Source organism: Amblyomma maculatum, chromosome 3 (assembly GCF_055883805.1).
Source record: "Amblyomma maculatum isolate TAMU_Amacu chromosome 3, ASM5588380v1, whole genome shotgun sequence".
NCBI lineage: Eukaryota > Metazoa > Arthropoda > Arachnida > Ixodida > Ixodidae > Amblyomma > Amblyomma maculatum.
Genome location: NC_139346.1, coordinates 216,873,618 through 216,897,745, shown reverse-complemented (window position 1 = coordinate 216,897,745; position 24,128 = coordinate 216,873,618). Strand labels below are relative to the sequence as shown.

Genomic DNA, 24,128 nt, shown 5'->3' with positions numbered 1-24,128 from the left:
ATATTATTAAAAACGTGACACGTTTTTTCTTACGCAAGAAAGAAAAAATGCATTCATTCCTGAGCGCGAATATTATGTTTACTTTCTAGTTCTTTGGAGTTCTGGCAGATCTTATTTTCTGTGCGTTAGTAATTTGCCTCACAGTTCGCAGGAGCCCTCATCATCGAGTTGATGCCGCTGGCAGTAGGCAGCTGCACGCGTTTTCTTCCGAGTTGCGCGACCAGTTGTACATTGACCTTGCTAAAGCCTCGCTCAGAGTCGACACGCAGGCTTCTATGGGAGTTACGCTACCATTTGTTCTTCTACCATGTGGTGTCTAGTATTAGCTGAATGAAATGTTTACGACTTTGCTTTAAACATAAAAGCAAGCAAAACATCCTTTTTTCAATAAAGTCAAGATTTTAAACTTTGAAGATGAATGCGAGCCAGTAAACTATGTTTTTAATTTTCTAAAAACTAAAAATGTGTCAAGATTAGTGACGAAGAGGCGATATGCTCGTAACACTGGGTGACCACAACTGGGGTCTGTTTCGTCGTACAGATTTTTGTGAAATAACTAGAAAGGATATGAAATAGGTTGAATAGTGAGGTTTATTATGAGTCTTGAGAGTGTTCTAAAGGATCTTGTTACAAAAGTTACCACGGGTTCTTTCTCAACATCTTTCAATGCACTTATCGAAGTTAGCAAGAGTTGTAGGAAGGATCCTACAGCTGTTTCGAAATTCTGCGCTGTGGGAGGCATTTCGGCGCTTCTTAGGTTTGTAGAAAAGCCTAAATACTCGGACATATGCCTCAGTATTCTCGCCAACTGCTGTTTGGATGATAAAGTACGCGAACAGGTATGAACTAACCGCAGTGGGTCTTGACGCCCACGTTTGCTGTTCCCAAGTGTTACTTTTGTGTTTCCTTTCATAGGTCATAAAATACGACGGCTGCCGAAGTATTGGTGAGATGGATTTTCTATTTACTTCGCTTTATGCAAAGGCAACTTCACACTAACCGAGGTTGTGCTTTCTTTCAGCGAGAATCCTGTCGTGCATCGAAAAAGAAAGTGTCCGCAACCGAGCTTGCCGAGGGCTGGCCAATATCGGGATGACGAGCCGAGGGGCCAAGGAAGTTTATCGCTGTAAAGCTTTGGAGCATATAGTCACATTCCTTACATCACCAATATCCTGTGAGGGCCAAGTTACGGCTTTGCGCGCCGTCAGGTAAGTGCGAGGCAGCCGTGCGCAAATAGTTTCGCTTTCTGTTCCTCGCGAATTCGTTGACATAAATGTGATGCGTGGTTGCGCGGTGTCTTTCTTGAACGTTTGCAGAATTCTCGGCAATTCTCCGGAATGTCGTGACGAGTTGATCAGCTATAAAGCGCCTGCCGCTGCTGCGAAATTCTTGCCAACTGAGTGTCTTCGGAGACCTGCCATTCAAGCACTCGCATCGTTAACGCAGTCGTGTAGCTTGGAATGCGCTTTGCAGGTAGGCGAAAATATTTATATCGCTGTTGTTAACCACCATTTTCTACCTTCTTGTGACGTGTGAAAAATTAAAAAAAAAAAAATAACCTCGTGATGCGGTCAAAGTTGCAGTCGAATGATTACCGTTTGAAACCTAAAGTGCGCGATCCTTGCTGTTTGACTCATATACGCTTGGTTTGACACACTCCGAGCTGGCTGTTCTCTGAGTTTCCACTGAACCAGTGCACTCTGGTACGACGATTGCCGCAAGATGTAAACAAGCTGGCTGCAGACGCGGACAACTGACTATGCTTCGTCTTAAATTGGCATTTTGGAAACAGTGTAATTGCAGTTATACATGTATTGCTTCAACACAATTGCAACTGATTGGCCAGATCTTTTGTCACGTTCTGTGTAGTGTTTCAAATGTAGTACCTTTAATGGAGACGTGCAGGTACGAATGTATTGCTCCTAATCAGCTGGGTATTGCAATGAGGTGGAGCATAGTGAATTTTATCTCGTACTTTTGCTTAGTTTTTTTTTGTGCAAGAATAGATATTGTGCTCTCTATAGGATTGTGAAGCACTGTAGAAGGTTCCTTATTTCTGTCCAGAGAGATAAACTTGTGTGCCACCAGTTAGGAGTAGCTGGATGTGATAGGCAATTATATTTTAAAATTATTTGATTTGGGAGAGAACCATCACTAATTATAGCTGGTATATGCTGAGCATTGAGTGCAAATAAGCCAGGTATTTGAAATTAGTAATACCTGTTGCATTGGCAGTGCAATGATTAGAACACAATGCATGTGTCACACTTAGTTCATGTACGTTTCTTAGGTGCTCTTTATGAACCCATGAACCAGGAAATTGCAGCTGTTCCCAATAGGTGTTGCTTTAATGAAATCGTGCTAATGAAATCGGGCTAATGAAATCGTGCTTATGAAATGCTGCAACATGTGGCAAAGAGAATTTGGGGTCTTATTGCTGTCGGCAACTTTTTGGCTATTCACATAGCTTCAATCAAAACATTATACTCATCTTTTTCCCTTCAGCACATGCATGTGTCTGGCTTTGGAACACAACTTCGGTTGAAATTGTAGTCTGATCTGTGGATGCCTATTATGTTTTCTTTTTCTGCTTGTTGATTACAGCTTGATTAATCTGCAGATCAAAGTCTTCTCCAGCTTGCCAAGATATAATAAGCCCATACAGAATATATTTCAGCATCTTTAATGCATTTAATGGCACATGTGTACCCAGATGTGATCATGTCTACTGTCAGCATATGTGTCTTTGTCGATATGCTTGCACACACACTCATAGCATTATGCTTTTTTATTTGTGTGTGCCAGCAAGTGCGCTGTTCCATATTGCAGATGAGCCGCATTAAGCTGTGGTCACCACATAGCCGATTACCGCAGCTTAGTGGGTGGCATCAATTCATGCTGACTACGTTGCTTCCTTTATGAAATCCAGCCAGACGCAATGTGCATTCCTTCTGAGTCGACAGTTTGCATGAGCAAAAACATAATGCTGAACTTGTGTACCCTATCCACATGCAGTGTTTACTTAATTAATATGCAAAGTTTTTCTCAACAGTTAATTAAAATGTGGCATGCATGCTCTTCATGACATGTAAGCAAAGCAGTAGCATATTTTGATGCAAAAATATTGAGTGTGTTCACAATGCGAGCAGTACAGTAGCACTTGTCTATGCTAAAATCTGGAGCATCATTCAGTCCAGCATTAAGCCCTTCTCGATCATTGCATCCGCATGTTATGTTGCATATTTTATCAGAACAGTACATCTCTCCCAACTATTCAATATGTTTATATGTTGTAGCCTTAATGAACTGCCTTGAAATATAGCAATTTTGTAATTCATCCGAAACTAGTCACTGGCTTAGGATCCAGATACCTCCATTAGCGTGAACTTTATGTATTTTTCTGTGTAGTAATGGGCAGTAATTTCTGCATGTTACTAACCCAAATTTTTTGCAATAATGAAAGAATGATACTTGTGCTCCTGGAGGTTAAAAAGTCATTGGTTATTTGGTCCATTAGAATTTTGTCCGGTTTGCCATCTTTACTATTTGCACAAAGCTCCAAGGATCTTTTCACATGCATTTAAAATACTTGATATTCTGTGTGGACATGCAAGGTACTGGTGTCAGCAGTGTTGACTCCTTGTTGTCTAACATTTAATGGCGGTCTGCAAATGTGCTGCGTGCATTTTTCACCTTGTTCATGCAGATAGTTACCAACGAAGACATGAGAGTTTTTATCTTGTAATGGTCGGTAATTTAAATATTTAATGTTGCCACAGGTTAAAAATGCTGAAGGGTTCAAGTACTTAGAAGAACTTCTGCAAGCTTCAGATGTTGCTATACTGGAGTCTGCTTTAGCAGCACTCGTCAATCTTTCGGTGGTTGGGGACGTGCGCCCTGATCTAGGCGCCACTCAAGCTGTGTCTGCTCTGGTCAGACTGCTTAATGACTACAAACTCTCCAAACCAAGTGAGCATGTAGTTTTTTCACATTTCCACACCTCTTTCAGTGCGACAATTCGAACCAGTTGTCCTTTGTTTGTCCTTTATGTCCCCTTTGTTATGCCCTTTGTGTGACCTTTGTGCTTTAAGGGCACATAACCCAGGTCTACTCAGGGTAGCTCTTCGGACCAACAGTAGAGCATAAAATTGTCTGTTAAGTTTGGGTGCCTGAACCTATTTGTGCAAGGGAGCAGCATGCCTGAGACCCAAGTGCAGTGACACATTGTGCTTCTGATGGCCTCTGAACTACCAAGAATGACGAGAGGCTTAGGGAAGGTAGTTCACAAAATTTGAAAATTTTCTTCATATATTACTATGTTTCACTTACTTCTGTGGTAGGTATGTCTTCAAAAGTAAATTCATTGGCAATAGCGGAGACAACCTCGGCCAGGGTGCGCTGCTGCGCTCTGGTTGACAGTTGACAGCCATGTGGTGCGGACGCGTGTTCCATCGCTCCTCCGATTGCACATGGCTACCGGAAACGGACGAACTGGCGACAGTGGGAGCTTGCGAAAGAGTCAAATTCATGAGTTCTTTCTTCGATTAACTTTATTTCGTACTCAGCTAGTTAGGTTAGGTGCAGCCTAAAGAATAGATTTTAGCTCTTTGTCCTAGCGGCCTGGTTTTCGTGCCAGCAGCTAGGTTTTTTTTCCAGCGTTTATTCTTTAACTATTTTGTTAGATAATTATTCTTTTTTCTAGGCTATTGCCACTCGCAGAATTTATTTTAACTCTTGTTTGCTAGTCGTTTTTGTGTCTTTTCTTTGCAGTCTGTATATTCTGAGAATTCGTAGTAGAAATAGTTCAGTTGATAATATGCTTAAGATGTGCAATCAGAAGAAGGTAAGGTGTACTCAGTGCGAGGCGCAGGTTAATCTCAAGGAAACTCGTTTCGACTCTGTAGAGGAAGCAGAAGGTAGCGACTTTTTGTGCCGGTGTTGTGTGCTGAGTGCGCGCCTAGATAGATTTGAACTAGAAAACGGTAGTTTAGTGTCTCGTGTGGAAGCCTTAGAAAATGAATTAGGTTTATTAAGGACAGAAAATCAGAAAATGCCGGGACAGCTTTCTTAAATGGAAAAAAAAATGGCCGACATTATCCTTGGAAGCAACTTTGAACGGATATTCCAGTGCAGGCCACGTGGCTGGGACCAACACTGGCATAGAAGGCATAAGCAAAGTAGGTCAGGCAGAGCCGAACCGACAGAGTTATTTAGAAGTAGCTACTAAGAAATCAGGAAAAAAGGAAGTAAGGAAGAATGAAAATCCCAGAGAGAAGAACACAGATAACTGAAAGCAGGAGCCAACAGTTGGGAGGGAGAGAGAGAATGCCCAGGTGCTTATCGCCAAGGATTCCAACATGAGCAGGTGCAGGCAAGATATCATGGAATGTGTAAAGGGTGATAAGCGAGTGTTAGTTGGAACCTTTCCAGGGATGGCAATTAGCGCAGTGCTGAAAGAGAGTAAAAATAGGCTGTTGAAAACTTCCGCACAGCGCAATACGATGATAGTAGCCGCAAGGCTGAACGATGTCCTAAATGGTGACGCTGCGGGAGTGGTGGAAAGTTTAGCTAAGGGAGTCGACGATATCAGGGCGATAACACAGCAAGTGCCGATAGTTGTATGCACAGTACCGGAGGTGCTAGGAACGAATGGAAAGCTTGAAAAGGACGTGGTGACAGTTAATCGGGACATAAGAAAGTTAAGCCTGGAGAAGCGTTTCGAAGTGTTTGAGGTAAACAGTGAGGTGCATAGAGCAGGTTTTGGCAGGGCTTTTCAGCGAGATGGCATCCGTTTTAACAGAATGGTGGGAGCAGAGATCGGCTGGCGCCTGGCAGGCAGGGCTGTAGCCTTTTTAGGGGGTCGGCAAGGGCTCCGTGCGCAGGGGTAGTTGGAAGTGAAGCAGAAAGAAGCGTATTAACGGAGGCTGAGCCCAACAAAATGGCAAGGAGGAGGTTGAGAAAGAAAAGTGCAAAAAAAAAAATTTAACGCTAGTATCAGCTACATAAACATGCAAGGAGGTAGAAAAAGAGCGAAATGGCTAGAGATAGAACAGCAGTTGAAGGAGGACAAAATAGGTGTGTACGCTCTATGCGAGACTCATCTCAGGGATCTAGAAGATCCGCCGTTTATAGAAGGCTATGTCTGGGAAGGGTGCAACAGAACGAGAACAAGAAAAAAAGGGGGAGGGGGAGGTATGTTGATACACCAAAAAACAAATTGGCAAAGAATAAAATCATCTTGCAAAGAACATATCTGGGTATCAGGAACAATTGCCGGCATAAGGACATGGATAGGGGTAGTTTATTTAGGAACAGGACACCAATGCAGGCAAGAAAACAATGATCTCGTTGAATGTTTCAGTGACGATATAAGCCAGTTTGGAGACGGGGCCGATATTATTCTACTAGGTGACATGAACGGCCACATCGACGACCTGGATGGATACACGGATTGTAACGGGAAGCTAATGCTAGATTTCTGTGAGCGACACGACCTAGTTATTGTAAATAGAGAAACAAAATGTGAGGGACAAATCATGTGGGAATTTCGCTACAGGCAGACGACCATTGACTACTGTCTAATGTCGCAGGGAATTTATAGCAAGGTCACAAAAATGGAAATAGACGAAGAAGGGGAGTGTAGTCTGGGAAGTGATCATAAACATATTATTCTGCAGATGGGGCCCTTGAGGAAAAGAGAAATGGAACTTAGACAAAAAGTAATCGCAAAATTAAACGACAATCAAATAGCGCAGATAGCAGCAGACATAAAGGAAGCAATAGAGAAAAGCCCCATGGAAGACTGGGATTATGAACAGGTAGAACTACTCATAAGGAGAAAAATTAAGGAGGTTAAAGTAGCAAACCGCTGGAATGGAAAGAGGAAGCCACGGAGCTGGTGGAATAAGGAAATCAGGGAAGCCATTGAACAATGACGAGCAGCTTAATGGGAACACCAAGAGGCAAAGAAAGCACAGGTATCTCAGGAGGAAATAGACCTAAAATGGGAATCAAAGAAAGTTGATGTACAGGCCCTCGTCCAAAGTAAAATAAAGCAGTCCACCGATCGCTGGATGGCTGACATACAGGATGCCACTAGATGCGGACCAAGAAAATTCTGCAACCATATAAGCTGGCTAGGTAAAAATAATAAAAGAAAGCAGGACCGGATTCAGGATAACGAGGGAAATTGTTTAAAGGGAGACAATGCAGTGAGCTACATTACATCAGTTACAGCTAAGTCATTTAAGAGCGACGATAGGGTAATCTTCGCAAATCAGGGAGGAACACAAGATAGCAGATTACAAAGCAGCTTAGAACTGACCAATCTAAACTGGAAAAAGGCAGAAAGAAATATTCCTAAAAACACATCTACAGGAATAGGTGGAATTCCGATCAAGCTGATTAATGAACTTGGTCCAAGAAGTAAGGAAACATTGTTAAAAGCTTTGGAAACGGTCATAACGAATAAGCAAATTCCGGACAGCTGGCGGCAGAGTAAAATAATTTTGATTTATAAAGGGACAGGAGAAAGGATGCACATAAAATCCTACAGGCCGATTATCATAACATCTGTATATACAGATTGGCCATGCAGGCTGTGAAATTAAAGATGCAAGCATGGATACAAAGTAACAAGATACTTGGAGAACTTCGGAACGGCTTTAGAAATGGTAGGCGCTTGATGATAGCCTGTTCGTGCTTACCCAATGCATCGAAATATCTACAGTGGAAGATAGACCTTTGTGTTTGGCCTTCCTGAACATAAAAGGGGCGTACGACAACGTAAACAGGGAACTCCTGTGGAACATATTAAAAGAAGAAGGTATTGGTCATGGGATAACAGAGTTCCTACAGGAAATATACCGGGATAACAAAGTAGAAATTACATGGGAAGAGATAAGAAGTACGGAAGCTGTCAAGGTATGCAAAGGATTAAGACAAGGTTGTCCTCTATCACCGCTGCTGTTCATGCTTTATATGATAAATATGGAATGGATGATACAAGAAAGTAACCTAGGTTTTAACCTGTCATAAAGATTAGGCGGAAAGGCGGTAGAGCAGCGCCTCCCCAGTTTAATGTATGCAGACGATATTGTGCTGCTAGCAGAGAGACAGGAAGAATTGTAAACTCTAGTTAAGTATTGTGGAGATGAAGGGGACGCTTTAGGTTTCAATTTTAGCACAGTTAAGTCGGGTCTGATGATTTTAAACGGCTCAACTGATCAGGGTCTTAAAATACAAGGCCATGAAATATCGAGCGGCAGAATATAAATATCTCGGGGTATGGGTAAATGAAGGATTGGCATACATTGAAAAGCATGAGCAATCACTTAAGGCAAAAGGGCGAAGAAATGCCAGGATAATGAAGCATAGGGCATTGTGGGGATACAACAGGTTATGAGGTTTTGAGGGATATTTGGAAAGGAATTATGGTGCCCGGGCTTACTTTTGGAAATGCGGTTTTATGCCTAAAATCAGAGGTACAGTCGGCATTAGGAATAAATCAGAGAGCCATCGAACGATTAGCACTGGGTGCCCATGGCAAAACCACAAATGAGGCGGTACAGGGAGATATGGGCTGGGAATCTTTCGAAGGATGGGAAGCTCAGAGTAAAATATTATATGAGTAACGCCTGAGGAAATTGGACAGTAACAGGTGGGCAGTTAAAGTATTTAAATACCTATACCTAAAACGCGTTGACTCACAATGGAGGAAAAGAACTATGAAACTAATCAGTAAGTATGCTGGTCACAAGGACGAAGAAATAAAGAGCGTTAAGCAACAGGTGAAAAACACAGAAGGTAAAAATTGGATAAATTCGGTGGTAAAGAAACAGAGTGTAAAATTATACCGAAAGTGGAAAAGGCAGATCAGGAAGGAAGCTTTCTTTGATAACTCAAGAGGCAGTGCCCTACTTTTTGAAGCTAGATCAGAGTGCCTTAGAACACGCAGCTACAAAAAGAAATTTAACAATGAAGATGACACATGTGCAGTATGTGGTAGATTCACAGAAACAATTAACCATATTATACTCGAATGTAATGGTATCCATCCGGAAGTCGATGCAGGCGCAGTCACTTTTCCTTAAGCTCTGGGGTTTAGAGATACCGGGTGAATAAACCTGCGGTGGAAACTAGAAAAAAACTACTGGAAGATTGGTGGTTTATAAGCAGAAAAGTTACATAATGTTAGTAATGTAGAAACAAAAATTCAATAAATAGAATGATGGTACAGGTAATCAATCTAACACAGTAATTAAGATATAGGGAGAAGATATGAGCTTGAAACTGCTACCACCCCGTTTCAAAGGGGATGCCCCTATATTTTATGTATCCATCCATGCGAGTGCCTTCCGGAAAAATCTCTGTGCAGTGCGGCCGCATTGTCTGCTTCACACTGCATTTGAGTGCTTGTTTACATGCGCATGCACGGCAGTTGCTATCCTCCTCTTGCCGAGTTCTGGCCACTATCGTTTTCCAAGAAAAGAACACTGCAGTGGTTAAATTACACTGCGCTTTTTCGTATAACTTGAGGGAAAAATGGTAAAGTTGATGGGTGGTTGTCAGCCCTTGGTGTTAGAGCATCTGTTATGGCAGCCCATCACACAGTAGGTTGAACAGCTCTTTCGATTTTTCCCTGACGGTGCCACAGTGGCTGTGAAACAAAATCGGCCTGTGACAAAAGGCAGGTCAATCGTACTCTCATATGCAATCCTGCTTCTGCAGCTCAAAAACTGCGCATTCGCTTGAGCAGATAGCTGAACTAGGGATTGCACAGAGTAACTGTAGAACTTGGAAGATGAAGGTTTCTTGGGAGAAGTAGCCCCGTCTGCATTGAAAGTCGTCAGGCCCTTGCTATTCATCTCATGGAGAGAGAAAACGTCTGCAAGAATGGCATACCTGTGCTTCAGGTCGATGGCCCAGGTCATTAGAAAGCACTCATTGTTAAAGTTAGATAGGCCATTGATTTTGGACAGCAGTGCCGCAGATGTGAACTAACCCCCTCTGTCCACTGTCGGCATGAACCAAAGGTTAACATGGTATGTGCGTTTTGTGCCATTGTCGGTAACACATCCTAAACTCTGCCAAAGAAAGGCACTGCGGCATCTTTTGTATTCGTCACCCTGCTGAAGTTTAGTTCTATTGATCTTGTTGATGTTGCCTTTAAAACATCTGTCGTCAAACAGTTCAGTGTGCCTTCTTCAAGTCAGTGGCCACAACACCCAACACCCCCAGTGTCGGCTTGATTTCAGGGAATGAGCATAGCGATTTATTTTTGATTATGATTACTATACAAATAAAATAGTCAACGGAATATGCAGATTTTAGTGTTCTGCAGGTGTTGTTAATTAACATCATCATCATTATCAGCCTGATTATAGATTCGATAAATGAGGATAATATAATAAAAAAAAAACTGCTTGATGCTTCTTGAGAGACCGAATTCGAGCTTGACTGGTATTTATAACCAAAAGAGCCATCGCTCCATGCCGCAGTCGAAGGTCCTGCGCGGTCAGCCAACCGAAAGTAACCACTCTCACGGAGGGCGCACTTTCGGTGGCCCGCACAACGGAGATAAATGGCACGTTGTGAAATAAAGATGACAGAGGAAGATGGAAAGAGGCTAAAACAACCTTTGCTGCTGCTAGCTGCAAGCAAGCATGCGGCAAGAGAAAGCGAAAGTAGCGATCGAGTGATGTGTTGACCTATTGGAGAGGCAACGGCGCGAGCCCCAGAGTGTGACACGGCGTAGCAGACACGGCAAGAAAATAAAAATAAAAACCTGCAAACTTGCGGCAGATGGCAGAACAACCCTTGAACACGCAACTGCATGCACGCGCCGCGAAAAGCGTGCGCCGCATGATCGCTCGCGCAGAGCGACCGTGCCCCCCAGCAAAGAAGGTGGCGGGGGTGGGCGCGCTACTCTTCACAACGCGGGGCGAAAATATGAACTTGTAGAAAGATTTGACAGATGGCGCAGCCTGTCCAAGCGCGCCAGCTTCACGTTCAGTGTGAAGTTTTGAATGCACGATAGAGAATGTATCGGTACGTCTGTGACACTGTGGGGGGGGAAACGCAAAAACATACCGGTACATTCGTGATAGCAAAAGGGTTAATGACATATGCCAGAAATTATTTACGAAATCGCTACTTGCAGGAGAAATTAAAAGGGTCCCCGTCTAATGTAAAACTTGAAGCATGTCGCACTATGGCTTGACCAGCTCTAGAGTATGCCTCTGTGGTGTGGGATCCACACCATGCCAAAAATATGGAGCAAATGCTGGAGCGCATTCAACGGCATGCTGCCTGGTTCATATCATTAGAGTATTGTAAGCATTCGTCCGTAGCTAATATGCTGATGCAGCACAAGTTGGAGCTGCTCCGGGAGTGTGGAAAGATTCCCCGGTTAAAATTTCTGTACTTGATACACTAACAAAAATAGGCTTGCCATGTGAATTATACTTGTTTTCTACACCACAGCGGTCATCAAGATTGAAGCATACAAATGAGAATTCTTTTTTTCCTTACACAATCAAACAATGGAATCGCTTGCTTGGAATCGCTTGCTTGCTTTCATTGCTGAACGTGATGATATTAACAGTTTCAAGCATTCTTTGCGAACTTAGCCCTAACTTAGCCTATGTAACCCCCTCCTGCCTGGGCAGCACTGCTGCCTGCTGTACTTGGGAATAAATAAATACTGCACCCTTGCTTTCCCTGGACAGCAAGTACAGACTTAATCGGGAATTTTACATTATTCTTGACCCTCCTACACCTTAAAGGGACACTAAAGACAGAGAAAGATGGTATGAAAATCTAATAAACTACATTTGGTGACACTGTCGCCGCATATCCGGCAGCAAAAAATCGAATAATTGCTGAGATATTGCGATAAGAAGTTGAGGTTTTTTCTTGTTCCCGCCGGTCGAATTCAAACTGTGGCCTCCAACTACGTAGTTGGAGTTGAGTGACGCACACTATGACGTAAGCGGAGACTCCGTGATAGCTGGCGAGCCGGCGCGGCCCGCGGTGTCGCATCCCTCAAGGGCCAACTTGGCAACAGCGTACTCGCAATGACGGCCTCAGCCGAAATAAATAAAACGATGAAGACAGTAATTTACCGAGCGATGGGCCCATAAAGGAAGAAAAAAAAAACATAAAGCGCTTGTAATGCACAATACTTTACATGTTTCTCAAGCTTAATTGCGCTCCTTCTTGCACTGTGTATAAGCAAACCGAGCCCTCGGTCATCGCAACGCTTTCTGATATGTTTACATACAAATAAGATTTAGTTACCAGCAAGATAGTGTCCTCGCTGCTGCGCTTGTCAGTTTTGAAGCTTCGTCGCACTTTTTTCCTTCAAGGTTTTGCTACAGCTCCGTGTTCAGCGAAAATTACGTCCACGGTAGCAGAACATGGCCGAAGTGCCGGCGCCACTACATTTGCCAGCGCTGTGAAATTCCACAGGTTAAAATGGATCCAGTGCACAATATAGTGCGCATAGGCATCCAGAACATTAGTTGCAAGACGTGAGAGCAGGCAGCAGGTGCCGATGATCAAGAAGTTGCAATTTTTAGACCGGCAGCAGAAACACTTTATTGTAAATGGGGCCATGACCTAAAAACTAGAAATATTTCCAAGGTTCTCGCTGCGCGGCGTAGCCGAGCGGTTAGCGCCGAAGGTTACGGAGCAAGAGGTAGCGAGTTCGACTCGTGTCTTACCGTTTCTGGCATTTTTTTTTTTTTTTACAAATCGATTTTTTTTAACCTTTTGTAATGTATTTCTGGTGCTTCGTTATTTTTAGTTTTTACTTTTTACCCGAGGCCCTTTTTTCGCCGGGCGAAGAGCGCAATATATCGACGCTCTCCTTGGTATGAGCGGCAAGTATGCCCCTTTTGTTTACGACGCCTGCAAATAGCACGTTGAAGGTCTTGTTGACGCAGTATATGTTGGTCAGATGTACCATGATTTAGTGAACAATTGAACGATAATGCGTTTTTCCTTCGGTACTTAGCATATGTATGCTTTTCGTGGCATACGTAGCTGCAGTCAAGCGGTCAGGTCGCAGTCGAAGCGGCAACGGCGGCGATATGTTGGCGCAAAAGTGTGAACGAAGGAGTGTGCCGGCGGTAGCGGATTTCGCTCGCTCGTGCCTCCGAATGCTCAAGTGGGAACCATCAAGGCGCATCTGCTGCCCCAAGCTCGTAATTCAGGCGCTGCAGGTTCAAACAAACTATCCGAGTGCGCACGAAATGCCTGAGCCGAAACATAACCAAAACTGAAGTGGGCGCCTGTGGCGCCTCCAAGTATATTTTTGTATTTGCCTTGCAACGTTCACGTTGTCTTTTCGCCGTCGTTTACGTATGATAAAAGCGTGTTATCATGTTTGAGAAAAAACGTACTACCGCATTCAAACATACAACGTAATTCGCATTTGTCAGCCTCCGGGATCCCTAGCGCGTCACGTGATTTGTAGTTGCGAGCCTCGGCCGTTTGGCTGTGGTGGCGATACCTGTATTTCTGTTATTCTTCTTTACTACCTTATAACAACTCTGTTTTCAGTAAGAGTGGTCTTTTTGTAATCAGGAACTGGCATTCTATCGATGCAAACCCACTTCCTTTCTCTCTTTAGTGTCCCTTTAACAACACAAGAGATGCCGCCTCGAATCGCTCAGACAGTGTTGCTTACATCTGGCCTTCGGGTAGCGATTCGGTGTCCATGTTCCTTTAGTGTCTTAAAGCCTGCCAACATGCGCACTTTAAAAATATCTCTGGCTCATTTCTCAGGACCTGAAGTGGCACGCACTAATCACAGTCTATCAGTTAATCACAATTTTTCACATTCGAGAGCACCAATAAAGCCAGCTTAAAGTCAGCCAGCTTCCCTGTCAGCCGAGTAATCGAAAAATGAGAAGCCCCATTGGTGAAAAGTGCCGGCTTTGCATGTGTCTCTCCGCTACTTTTCCTCCTCCTCTGTGTGCACCTGCGGTGGCGCCTGGCCTGTCTGGCATGCACGCCAGCGCACATGGGCTGCGCGGGCTGCACGAACTCCGCAGTCAGCCGTGCACTGCATGGCCGTGGCTGCGTATAGGTAGTACCACTTCCCTTCACTCCATCAGAAACCAGGCGCTGTTGTCATGAAGAAAGCTCTAGCTTGGGTTTCCTATAAAATATGAAAATGTTCGGTGGAACTTTTTGTGGCTGTGTGAAGAGTTTTCATAAATTGCTGAAAGCAGACAGGTGTGAAGGCCTTAAAATTTTGCAGAGATGTGATGGCCGTGCACCGGCCACCTCAAGCTTCCTCCGTGCATAAAGTTTTTCAGACAGACAGACAGACAGACAGAGTGCTGCATGGAATGTTTGGTTAAACCCAGGGTGTTCCAACAGAGAAAAAGAGTATATATTCCCTATAGAAGGAGTTGTTCCAAAGGGACAAGTAAAAAATTCTGTATATTCCATTGCAGTGACATACATTTATAAATGCATCCTGGTTAGCACATTAAGTGCAGCCAAATTAAAGCAACCAGTAAGATGTGTTGTGAAAGGTTTTAAAAAACACATTTGCCTAAAAATTTGTTTATTTTTTTTTGTTTCATATGGTTTTTAAGACTTTAGGAGAGCAGTTAGTCTCTCTTCATGTGTAATGCTGCCAGGTTGTAGTTGCAGCACTTGGGAAGAGCTTTCTATGCAGAATGCATGTGCTGATAGGACCAACAATTAGGTCTGTAGGTTTTCTTTTTATTAGAAGCACCTGATTTTGCATTGTTACCTTTTCGAGCGGTGTAGTTTCTCAAGAAAGTCAGTAGCCCTGTATACATAAACTGGACAGAGTCGGGTTGAGTTAGCCTGCCGAGTAAAAAACCAGCAGTCGGGTTTGAGTAAAGTAGGCAGCAAAGCGAGTCGAGTTAACTTGCCTGCATGGGGTAGGTTACCTGGCTTGACCCTTTGTTTAAAAGCATGTAGATGCTGTCGAGTCAGGGAGTCGAGTTAGGGGGACTCTGGGATCAAAAAGCTTCCAGCACGGCTAGGAGCATCAGCGAAATAGAATGGTTTCTAGCGTTCATCAACGAATAAACATAATGAGCAAAGCTCTCGATAGTACAAGCGTAAAAGACAATGGAATAAAACACAAATAGGAAGACTGCACAATAAATTTAAATCTCGATGCAAGGCACTGCTACTATACTTGCTCTCTAGAAGCGAGTTCATGTAGACACCAAGCGCATCAAGTAAGGATGACTTTGCTTACTCAATGCTGACTCGACCTGGTGCCATCGAGTCCATGTATACAGGGCTAGCTTGTCAAGATATACCCTTCATGAAAGACAACAAAAATGCTAACTTGTACACTGACCTAACTGCAGGTTTTCTTCAGATGAGCTTTCAGGACTGAGAGGTGAAGATGTGGGTAGCTTTCTTTAGGCCATTTCAATGTTTACAGAAAGAAAAGAAAAGTAAAAAAGAAAACATGCAATGCAGCATTTTACCATGGGTCTATTTTCTGGTTCTTAATAGGGATAAACTATGCTCTTCTTATTTACTTGCCTCCAGGTTATGGAACAGTTTTTTCTACTCTGTGCCGCTACAGCCAAGAGGGTGTCAACCGAGTTCGGATCCGGGAGTGCGGTGGCCTTCCTTTGCTTGTGCAAGCTCTTGCTGACAAGAGCAAAAGGGAACTGTGGTCCTGTGCTGTGTGCGCCATTCTGCAGTTCCGCTATGATGAAGCTAGCCTTGCGGTGCTGTGGAGCCTGGACCTTGCTCCCACTCTACTAATACACATCAGGGACTATACAGAAGTGCACAAGAAAGATCAGCATGCAGTAGGGAAGTCTGAATTGGTGAGCAAAGCCAGTGTGGGGAATACAACTGCATCAGAGACTTTGGAAGACATTGGCGATGGTAATGATAGTGCAGAAAGTGAAAAAGTCTTACCAGGTAGATCTTCTGAAAACTTGTCTAATGCTGGAAAAGTTGATGTCGAAAGTGAGGAACAAGCAGACGCGACCGTGAATAATGAAGATGATGACTCTGTGGACCAGGAGAGCAACAACGAATGCGATGCATTCGAAACCAAGAGCACAGTTACGGATTACGATGATATTGTTGAGCAAGCCACTCTTAATGAGGATACAGGTATAGAATTAAGCAGCCTCCATGCTGCTAAGAATACATTTTGCATCCACAGTCCGAGTTATAGGGAAATCCAGAACCAAAACTTTGAGCCAGAGAGTGAGGGCTATGGTAGCACAGACTTGGGTTACCAGAGCATGCCGGTTTCACCTGACCAAGTCAAGCACCCACTGTCACCATTGTCAGGAGCCTGCAGCCCACGGTCAACTGATAGTGGTTTGTGGTCACCATGCAGTTCTCCACGCTCTGAATCACCAGTGACAGTGTCCTCTCCTGAACCTTTCCGCAGCTTCTCTCCAGTGTGTTCTGAAAGCGACAGTGATTCAGAGGAGCCCATTCCATCTTGCATTAAAAACATGGTGGAATCAGTCTGCCAAAACATTCCAAAGAGAACAGAGTTTATCAAGCGAAAACGCTCATCAGTTTGTGAAGACCAAACTAAGAAGTCGTTCTCAGACACTGTAAAGGGCGCCGATGCTCGTCTGCTGCACAGTGCCAAGCGTCGTTGCCGTCGCCGAGTTCTTTCCGAAACTTTAAGTGCCACTGCCTACAAGGACCCACAAGAGATGCTGCTGGATGGGATACTCAGAATACTGACCGTCTTCACTCTGCAGGAAACTCCGGAGTACAAGATGGGTGCCACTGGTCTCTTTGATGGACTGATGTGCTATATACAGCAAGTTCCAAGCCCATTAGCAAGAGCTAGCCAAATTGTGAAGAGGATAACATCTGACTTGCATTCATTCGAAGACATAGTGTGCAGGGGAGAGGTTCTGAAGTTGGTGGAGAGCATGGTGCCGTGTGGTTTAGTGGGATGCAACCACTGTCGACAATTTCGGGACCTTGGCAAGCACTGGCTGTCTAATTTGACCTGCATAGCCGAGTCGGGCTATGGCAGTGGAGTGTTGGCGCACTGCTTGCTGACACAGGGCAGAGAGCTTCAGAACTGCTGCTGCCTTACTATACCCTATGTTGTGCGGTAGGTACCTCTCATGACTTGTCATGTATGTATATCATTAAGTCAGGACGTTACTATGGTGTAGATATGCAAAGTGCATGAACATTAGGCACATTGTTGCGTGCGCTGCATGCCAAAATATTGGCTTGGAAGAATACGGTTATAATTTCTCTTTATGCAGTCTGTACATCATAGTGCATTCGGCAGCATCTGGTATATCCGGAGTGCTGAGGCTACAGTATGTATCCCAATGCTGAACACTTGTAATACCATGAAGACTTCCACAGAATAACATAACACACAAAAAGACAGTATGACGGGAGATTTTCCTGTCTGTGTCATGTTTTTTCAAGCAAATCTTCATTGCATTACAAGGAACAAACCAACTAGCCTGAAAAGAGCATTTTCTAATGCTGAACACTTTCTTTTACTGGGTGCTCTTCAGGGTAGTACATTCTCCACCTGAAACAACTTATTCAGCGCACTCCACTCTTTGAAAGGTTGGATTAACCATTCATGCCTCCCTTTGAAAGCTTGTGCAGCCAAATTTTATGGCACACGTCCTTGCAGTATCCTTGCAGTATAATGGCCTGCACTCAAAACCATAAGAGGCTGTTGACCTAAACTTGTGCTGGAATGCACCTCGCTCTGATTAAGGTATTCCCCTGGGCATCGTTTTCTTATTTACTCTCCCTGCCCACCTTAACGAATGTCTCACTCATCATATATTATTGGCTACCTTTCTGCAACACGCAGTTACATGTATAAATTGATTACAATGGAAACTTAATGACATCTTTTTATGAGGCATTGCTGATGCACGTGAGAAGCTGCCCTTGTTTAGCTGAATGCCTCATGCTTTTGGTGTGATAAGAGTATGCGTTAGGCTCTTCATCTTGCTGTTAACTTTGACTGGCATTTGATGCATAGCGGCTATAAAATGAAACTTTATTATGTCCAACTTATTATTGCACAGTTTGATTGCACATAGAAACCTTTCAGAAGTCGAGTCTCTCATTGCTTCCTTTTGACGTAAATCTTTCTTTAGGGTGAAAATATTATCAAATACCCAGAACAGCGGCGCAAGGATGACAAATACGAAGAAAGAAACACAGCTCGCAAGTTGGTTGATGTGTTTTTCTGTTAAAACTCGCAAACCGGACTCGCCATTTAAATGTTTTGTGAGTGAGCGTGAATGTGATTCGTGGCAGCTGCAGATGTGGGGTGGTCTTTTAGTTTGTGTCTAAGTGGCGGAAGTTGTGACAGTCTTGTTTGGACGATGTGAGTGGTGGACTTGATCTTATTTGTTGCTTGTACACTACATTGGATGCGAGGGTTACTAACTTTTATTGTTGGCCAGACATATCTGCTTGGGAAAGAAGAGGTGTGCGAGTGTGATGTGCTTGGGAGTAGAGGAAGAAGTGGTGCCTGGGTGTGAAAGAGGAAGTTCGGGTTCTGTTTTGGATTACAGTTGGTAGTGTGCGCCTGTATTGTGCTTCTTTCTTTGCGTTTGTCTTCATTGCACAGCAGTTCTGGGTATTATGCACCAACTCGCCCCACAAGCTGTTATCCTGATATTACGAAATCCATGTCCCATTCAATTAAAGGCAATGGAACTTATTTCAAGAGAGCACAATTAGCATCAATGAAAAGTTATGTGAAAAAACTGTTCAGCCACTGTGAAAGTAGCGAAATGACCAGTCAGCTTTATTCTGTTTTTGTAGCTCGATAAAATATGGGAGGGAGGCTGGTAGATTGTTGCCAGCATCCTATATTTACAGCTGTTACACCATGACATACATCTCATCTACAAAAGTCTTAATGGACTGTGGTTACCACTTCATCCAAGAAATGCAAAGCACTGCGGCACCATCTAGAGGTGAAAGTTAAAATCAGGTCATTGGCAATGCAAAGAGAGTGTTGCTTACCATCAATGGACTCACTGGAGGTAGCTTAGCTTTAATAGAACATGACAGATATTAATAAGAGAGAAAAAAAAAGGCACTGTGCACCTAAAACAAATCTGACGTTTTAGCGAATTGTGGTAGCATCGTGGTAACACCTGTAGTAGCAGGAGGTTTCACTGCAAGACAGAATTTCAATTTGTTTTGTGCATTTTCAATGCCAAATTAAGAATATAAATCCTCATTTCTTGGATAATGAAGTGCGCAGTTGTTACAGTGAAAGCAAGGTCTTTTTATCTCCACCATAATCTAGCAGCATGTTTTGGTCAATGCGATTCTACTTGGGAAGCCTGATTTCAAGGAAGTGCTCACTGGCTTCAACTCTTGCAGGGATAAGTCCATTCTGCATCAGCTACTGTTCGACTGCTCTGCACTAGACGCTCTGCTGGACATACTGGAAGGTCACAGCAAAGACACGAAGAGAGGCAACCTCCACCCAGCTGTGGACAGCCTCGCAACTCTTTGCAGTTCAATATCGGAAAAACGTAGCTCATGTGCAGCTTCTTCCCAACGTGCATCTAGAGCAGACAAAGCACACTGCCGCCTGGATGCATTCACGATGGACGTGCAGCTACAAGTTGGCGACGGAAGCAGTGTCAGAGGAAACAGGCTTAGGCTAAGTGAAGCCAATGACTACTTCAAGACTATGTTGGATGGTCACTTTGTCGAAAAGGACCAGAAAGTTGTCATGTTCCGCAGCGCACAGCGAAAGCCGCTCAGCATGGTGATTCACTTCTTGCACGGATGTGACTTTCAGACATGTGCGTTCATGAGCAGTGAACTCTCGGTAAGCGTGCACTTGGATGTACTGGGATTGTGCGACCTCATGCTTCTGCCCAACCTTCAGAAGGAAACAGAGACCAGGGTGAGGCAGAACCTGAAACTGGAAAGCATCTGTGATGTGTACAGCAGGGCACTGGAACTTGGGATGGTGGGTTTTCGCAAGGCCGCTCTGTGGTTTGTGTTGACGGAAGAACTTGACTCTGAGCGTAGGTGTGAGTGCCTGTGTGAGCTAGTGGCAGGAAAGCATGGAGGGCAGGTCCTGGATGATATTTCCAGCCTGGTTCGTCAGAACCTGCATGACAGTACGGCTGTAGTGCCCTGAACCTTTTTTCCTCATCATGTGTATAAACATGTGTGCAAAAGCTTGTCATTTGCATGGAGTGTAAACAGTGACATATAAATGGGCCGGAAAACCCAGAAATTGGTTTGAATGGCATCTTTTATTTGTTTTACCGCATGCATTCGATGAACTGTTTGATGAAAACAAGCACAAACTCACTTCGTTAAGCATGACATTACATTTATGGTCTCAAGCAAGAGCAGATAATGTGTGCGTGCTGCGCATGTGCATGCTAAATCTGCAAAGCCTAACGGAAGCTTTAATGGTAGCAGTGTATGCAGTTGTACAAATTTACGAGAACTTTCAGGCCCTTAAAACCCAACCATTAACAACTGTCGCTGCCACTGGACTTAAATGTCAACGCATTGAGGCATCCTGTAATTGGCACTTGTGTTGGGGTCTGCACAGTAATACACAACAGCCCTGAAAATGTTTGCTAACAAGATTAGTGTGCTTAGCAAATCTGACATATTGTAATTGCCCATTTGATTTCTGCCTTTTGCTAGTAGCAGTTGACATGATTTTGAATCCCAGCTTAGTTTGAGGCTTCAGATAGGCTGCTACCTTTGACCTTCATGTGAAGACTGCTTCAGCATACCTGTCCTCACTACCAAATCAAAGCACTTAAATCTCCCAGTGCTATTGATACCTAATATTGTATCTATGTAAGTTGTGTTCTATCATAACTGGAAACTCCCACATTCACCTGCTGACCTATAGATGTGGCTGCCTAGATAGACCTGAGCAGCACGACACATAGGCCAGGGATTATGAAGCGCCTTTATCTCAGGGCTGTATTCACGCTGGAATAAGAAAGCAACTAGCAGTGGCTAGGTGGCGCTAAAATTGTTCCCTTGGGCACATCAAAACTGCTGCCGTCAGGTGCATGGGCTAAAAACACGAAATCACATTCCTTGCCTAGATTTTCATGATGCAGGCCAGTTAGCTAACGCACGCTACACGTGGGCTCAGCAGTTTGGATACCCGTGCTGATTAGCTCAGGCAGGTGGCATGAAAAAGAGCTTTGAGTGGTCCAGAAACTGCTTTTGCTTAGTTGAGCGTTAGGGTGCTCCTATCAACAGGTGAAACTTAATAGCAAGTTGCCTTATATGACATTTGTATGAATGCTATTGTGCAAGACTGCGGTGGCAGTGGCGACTTCCCACCGCCTCATGGCAGCTCACTGCACTCAGCTACTCAAACACTCAATATTGCGCCACACAGTTGCCTCAAGGCACAGTGACCATGTGTGATGCACGACTACCTTACACTCCTGCCTTCTAGCACCCCTACCCAGCATTTTTAAACAGTTAAACAACAAGCATCAGCATTAAAATGTCAGCAAAAAGGTTGTTTGGGCATGTTGGCGATATATATGACTATAGTTAAAGCGCACAACAAGACGAGGACAGTGAAGACGTGAGACACGCGAGCGCTCGTGTGTCTCACATCTTCTTCACTGTCCTCGTCTTGTTGTTCTCGTGTCTCACGTCTTTTTCACTGTCCTCGTCTTGTTGTGCGCTTTAACTTTCATCATTTAAATGCCACCACCCTCCCTTCTTTTTTTTTTTCGCCTCACCCATTTCCTTCATAGCACTACATAAGCAGACTATCAGGTCATGCATGATTTAACACCTCTACCCTCTAACAAACACCCATTGAACTTGTTATAGTAAAAGGCTGCTCTAACACCTCAGCAAAAGGCATTTGCTAAGTCTTGCCCATGGCACTAATGCGAATGTAGTGGCAGTTATCCTACAGATGTCTCACATCACTAACACAGCCCCAACCAGCACTACCATTCCAGCTTCCATTAGAAAAAACATCCTCACTTTTAGGATGCTAGCTCATAAGGTCCTCTGCCGCCTGTGCATAGTAGTTGTGGCTGTCAAAGTCAAGCACTTGCACATACGCTGGACAGAGCGGAAGTGGAAGCGAGAGTAGGTGCGGTGCTAGCAAAGTGGAAGGCATGAACTTGATTAACGTGTTAAATTGGGCGTGTTGGTACATGTCTTGAACATACTCTGCATGCACACAGTGTCCCCCCGACTAGGTAAAACAAACGTGGTTTTGATGCAGACTTTCCTGCATTGCAATGCATGTGGACGTGGCTTACCAAAATTTGTTCGCCAATCCACTAATCTGGTGATGTGGAAATGTTGAGAAAGGCTGTTGTTACACAGGAAACACATTTTGTGGCATGTGGTGTCTGTATGCGACACAGTACAGGAAGGAGAGTCTTGTGTTCAAGCAAAATTTATTTGACTGTGCTTGTTAGATAACCCTACTCTTCTCGAGTCCTGCCGCCTAGATTCATGGCAGACTTTGTCAACCAGGCAAGGTGTGGCGACGTCTCAAGAGGAGTGCAAAGGGGTTTCAAATGGACAAACGTAACATGTGCAGGCACTCAAACTCCAAGCTGCCACCAAGAATGGCAATGTCCTCCAGTATAGGTTTACTATGCAGGAGGCTCCTGTGATGGATGATCCACAAGGCACAAGCCACCCACGAAAGACGCAAAACTGAAATCTGTAATTCATCCAAAACCATAAATTACAAAATCACTAATCTTTTTAGATTAGTGATTTTGCACTTTATGTTTTTGAGCAGGGCTCATGTGCATTACTACAAATGTGCAATTGCTGTAGGCTTTATTTCAGTTCACTAAGATGATTTGAGCAGTTTTTTTGTGCTTTCCATCTATGCTTCTTGTCTGCATCTCACCCTCTTGTCCATGCATTTCTCCCACTGCTGAAAACATGATGCAGACTGAGCAAACATTGGGCTTCCCATTCGGTATGGGCTCGATGAACAGATTCCAGGGTTGAGCATGAAAAAATAAGGTGTATGGACCTGCTTCTTATTCAGCACATACATTTATAGTTTGTCGTAATGGCCAGTGGCAATTTAATTCCCATCATCTCCACCCTCTTTCAAAATGTTCACGTGGCCTATTTTAGTATCACTTCAATAGGCTGCCAGATGAACACATTTCCTTCCTTTTTCCTGACCCAAGGTAGTCCTTCATACAAGTTATCAGCAAAGTTCACACTAATGCAGGACAAGAGGCATCGCCAGTAACATTTTACTTTCTGATTTTGTTTTACATTGCCATGCATGCACACTGCTCAGAACAAAAGATTTGTCAACTGTCTGAGAGTTAGTGTATGGTTCAGATGCCTTGCAAAGCTGAATACATCCAATGGACCATGTTCAAGAAATTACCTTTCTCATTCACCTCCCTCGTTCATTGAAGCATTTCTCAGTACTCCTTGTGAACTTGAATGGGGCTACGCAAGCTTTCAAGGAGTTAAGACCTGTCCAACAACGCATTTGCGACCATATTCAAGACTCAACAACTATCACATACCGTAGCCACATTAGCTTTGCTGCTTTGCATACATTAGCTTTGCTGCTAGGTGCGCATATATTGTGTTGTAAAAATGATAAATTTCCGCAGCCCATTCTGACTTATTCAGGAACTGGCACTTAGGAAATAGGTGTAGAACAATACATATCGGCTAAGTTATAACTATCCTTCTGCACGCCACATGGTTAAGCACACACTGCTCTTCAAACCCAAAAACATTTATCAGGGATATGATGGTGCTAGACAAATATTTGGACATTGTTTTACACGGAAAAAATGCAGATGTTATAGAATGTGCTTCATCCCAAAACTAGTCACTTGTATGCAGGATTACTGAAAGTTTTTTGAAGTGCTTAGTGTCCTTACAACATCTTCCTGATTTGTGTTTTTAAGACTTCTTCATGTAAATGTAGCTGCATGCACAACATAAAATATAGGTGAAAGGCACTTCCACTTTACTCAACCAGCAATCTCCAGCTGGTTGTGCGGTCGGAAAAAAAAAAAAAAAAAATCAACAATGCATTGGTTTTAAAATAGAGTAAAAGTTCATTAACTGGGTTGGTTTGTAGATTTTAATGT

General features: G+C 43.7%; 1 protein-coding gene across 1 annotated transcript; it reads left to right on the top strand.

Moving 5' to 3' along the window:
* The first annotated feature begins 468 nt into the window (after window positions 1–468).
* Window positions 469–24,095, top strand: Rnb (BTB/POZ domain-containing protein Rnb). The gene is made up of 7 exons (XM_084599615.1): window positions 469–839; window positions 916–946; window positions 1,022–1,208; window positions 1,317–1,473; window positions 3,780–3,969; window positions 15,556–17,113; window positions 19,387–24,095. Exons 1-7 carry the CDS (start codon window positions 597–599, stop codon window positions 20,159–20,161), a joined length of 3,141 nt encoding a protein of 1,046 aa, XP_084455741.1. The 5' UTR covers window positions 469–596; the 3' UTR covers window positions 20,162–24,095.
* Window positions 24,096–24,128: the final 33 nt, after the last annotated feature.

Excerpts from the sequence above, each read along its gene's own strand:
- Rnb (XM_084599615.1), top strand. The coding sequence starts at position 597 with ATGAGTCTTGAGAGTGTTCTAAAGGATCTTGTTACAAAAGTTACCACG. Across the intron at positions 1,209-1,316 it reads ACGGCTTTGCGCGCCGTCAG|AATTCTCGGCAATTCTCCGG; the intron begins GTAAGTGCGAGG and ends GAACGTTTGCAG. Across the intron at positions 17,114-19,386 it reads ACTATACCCTATGTTGTGCG|GGATAAGTCCATTCTGCATC; the intron begins GTAGGTACCTCT and ends CAACTCTTGCAG.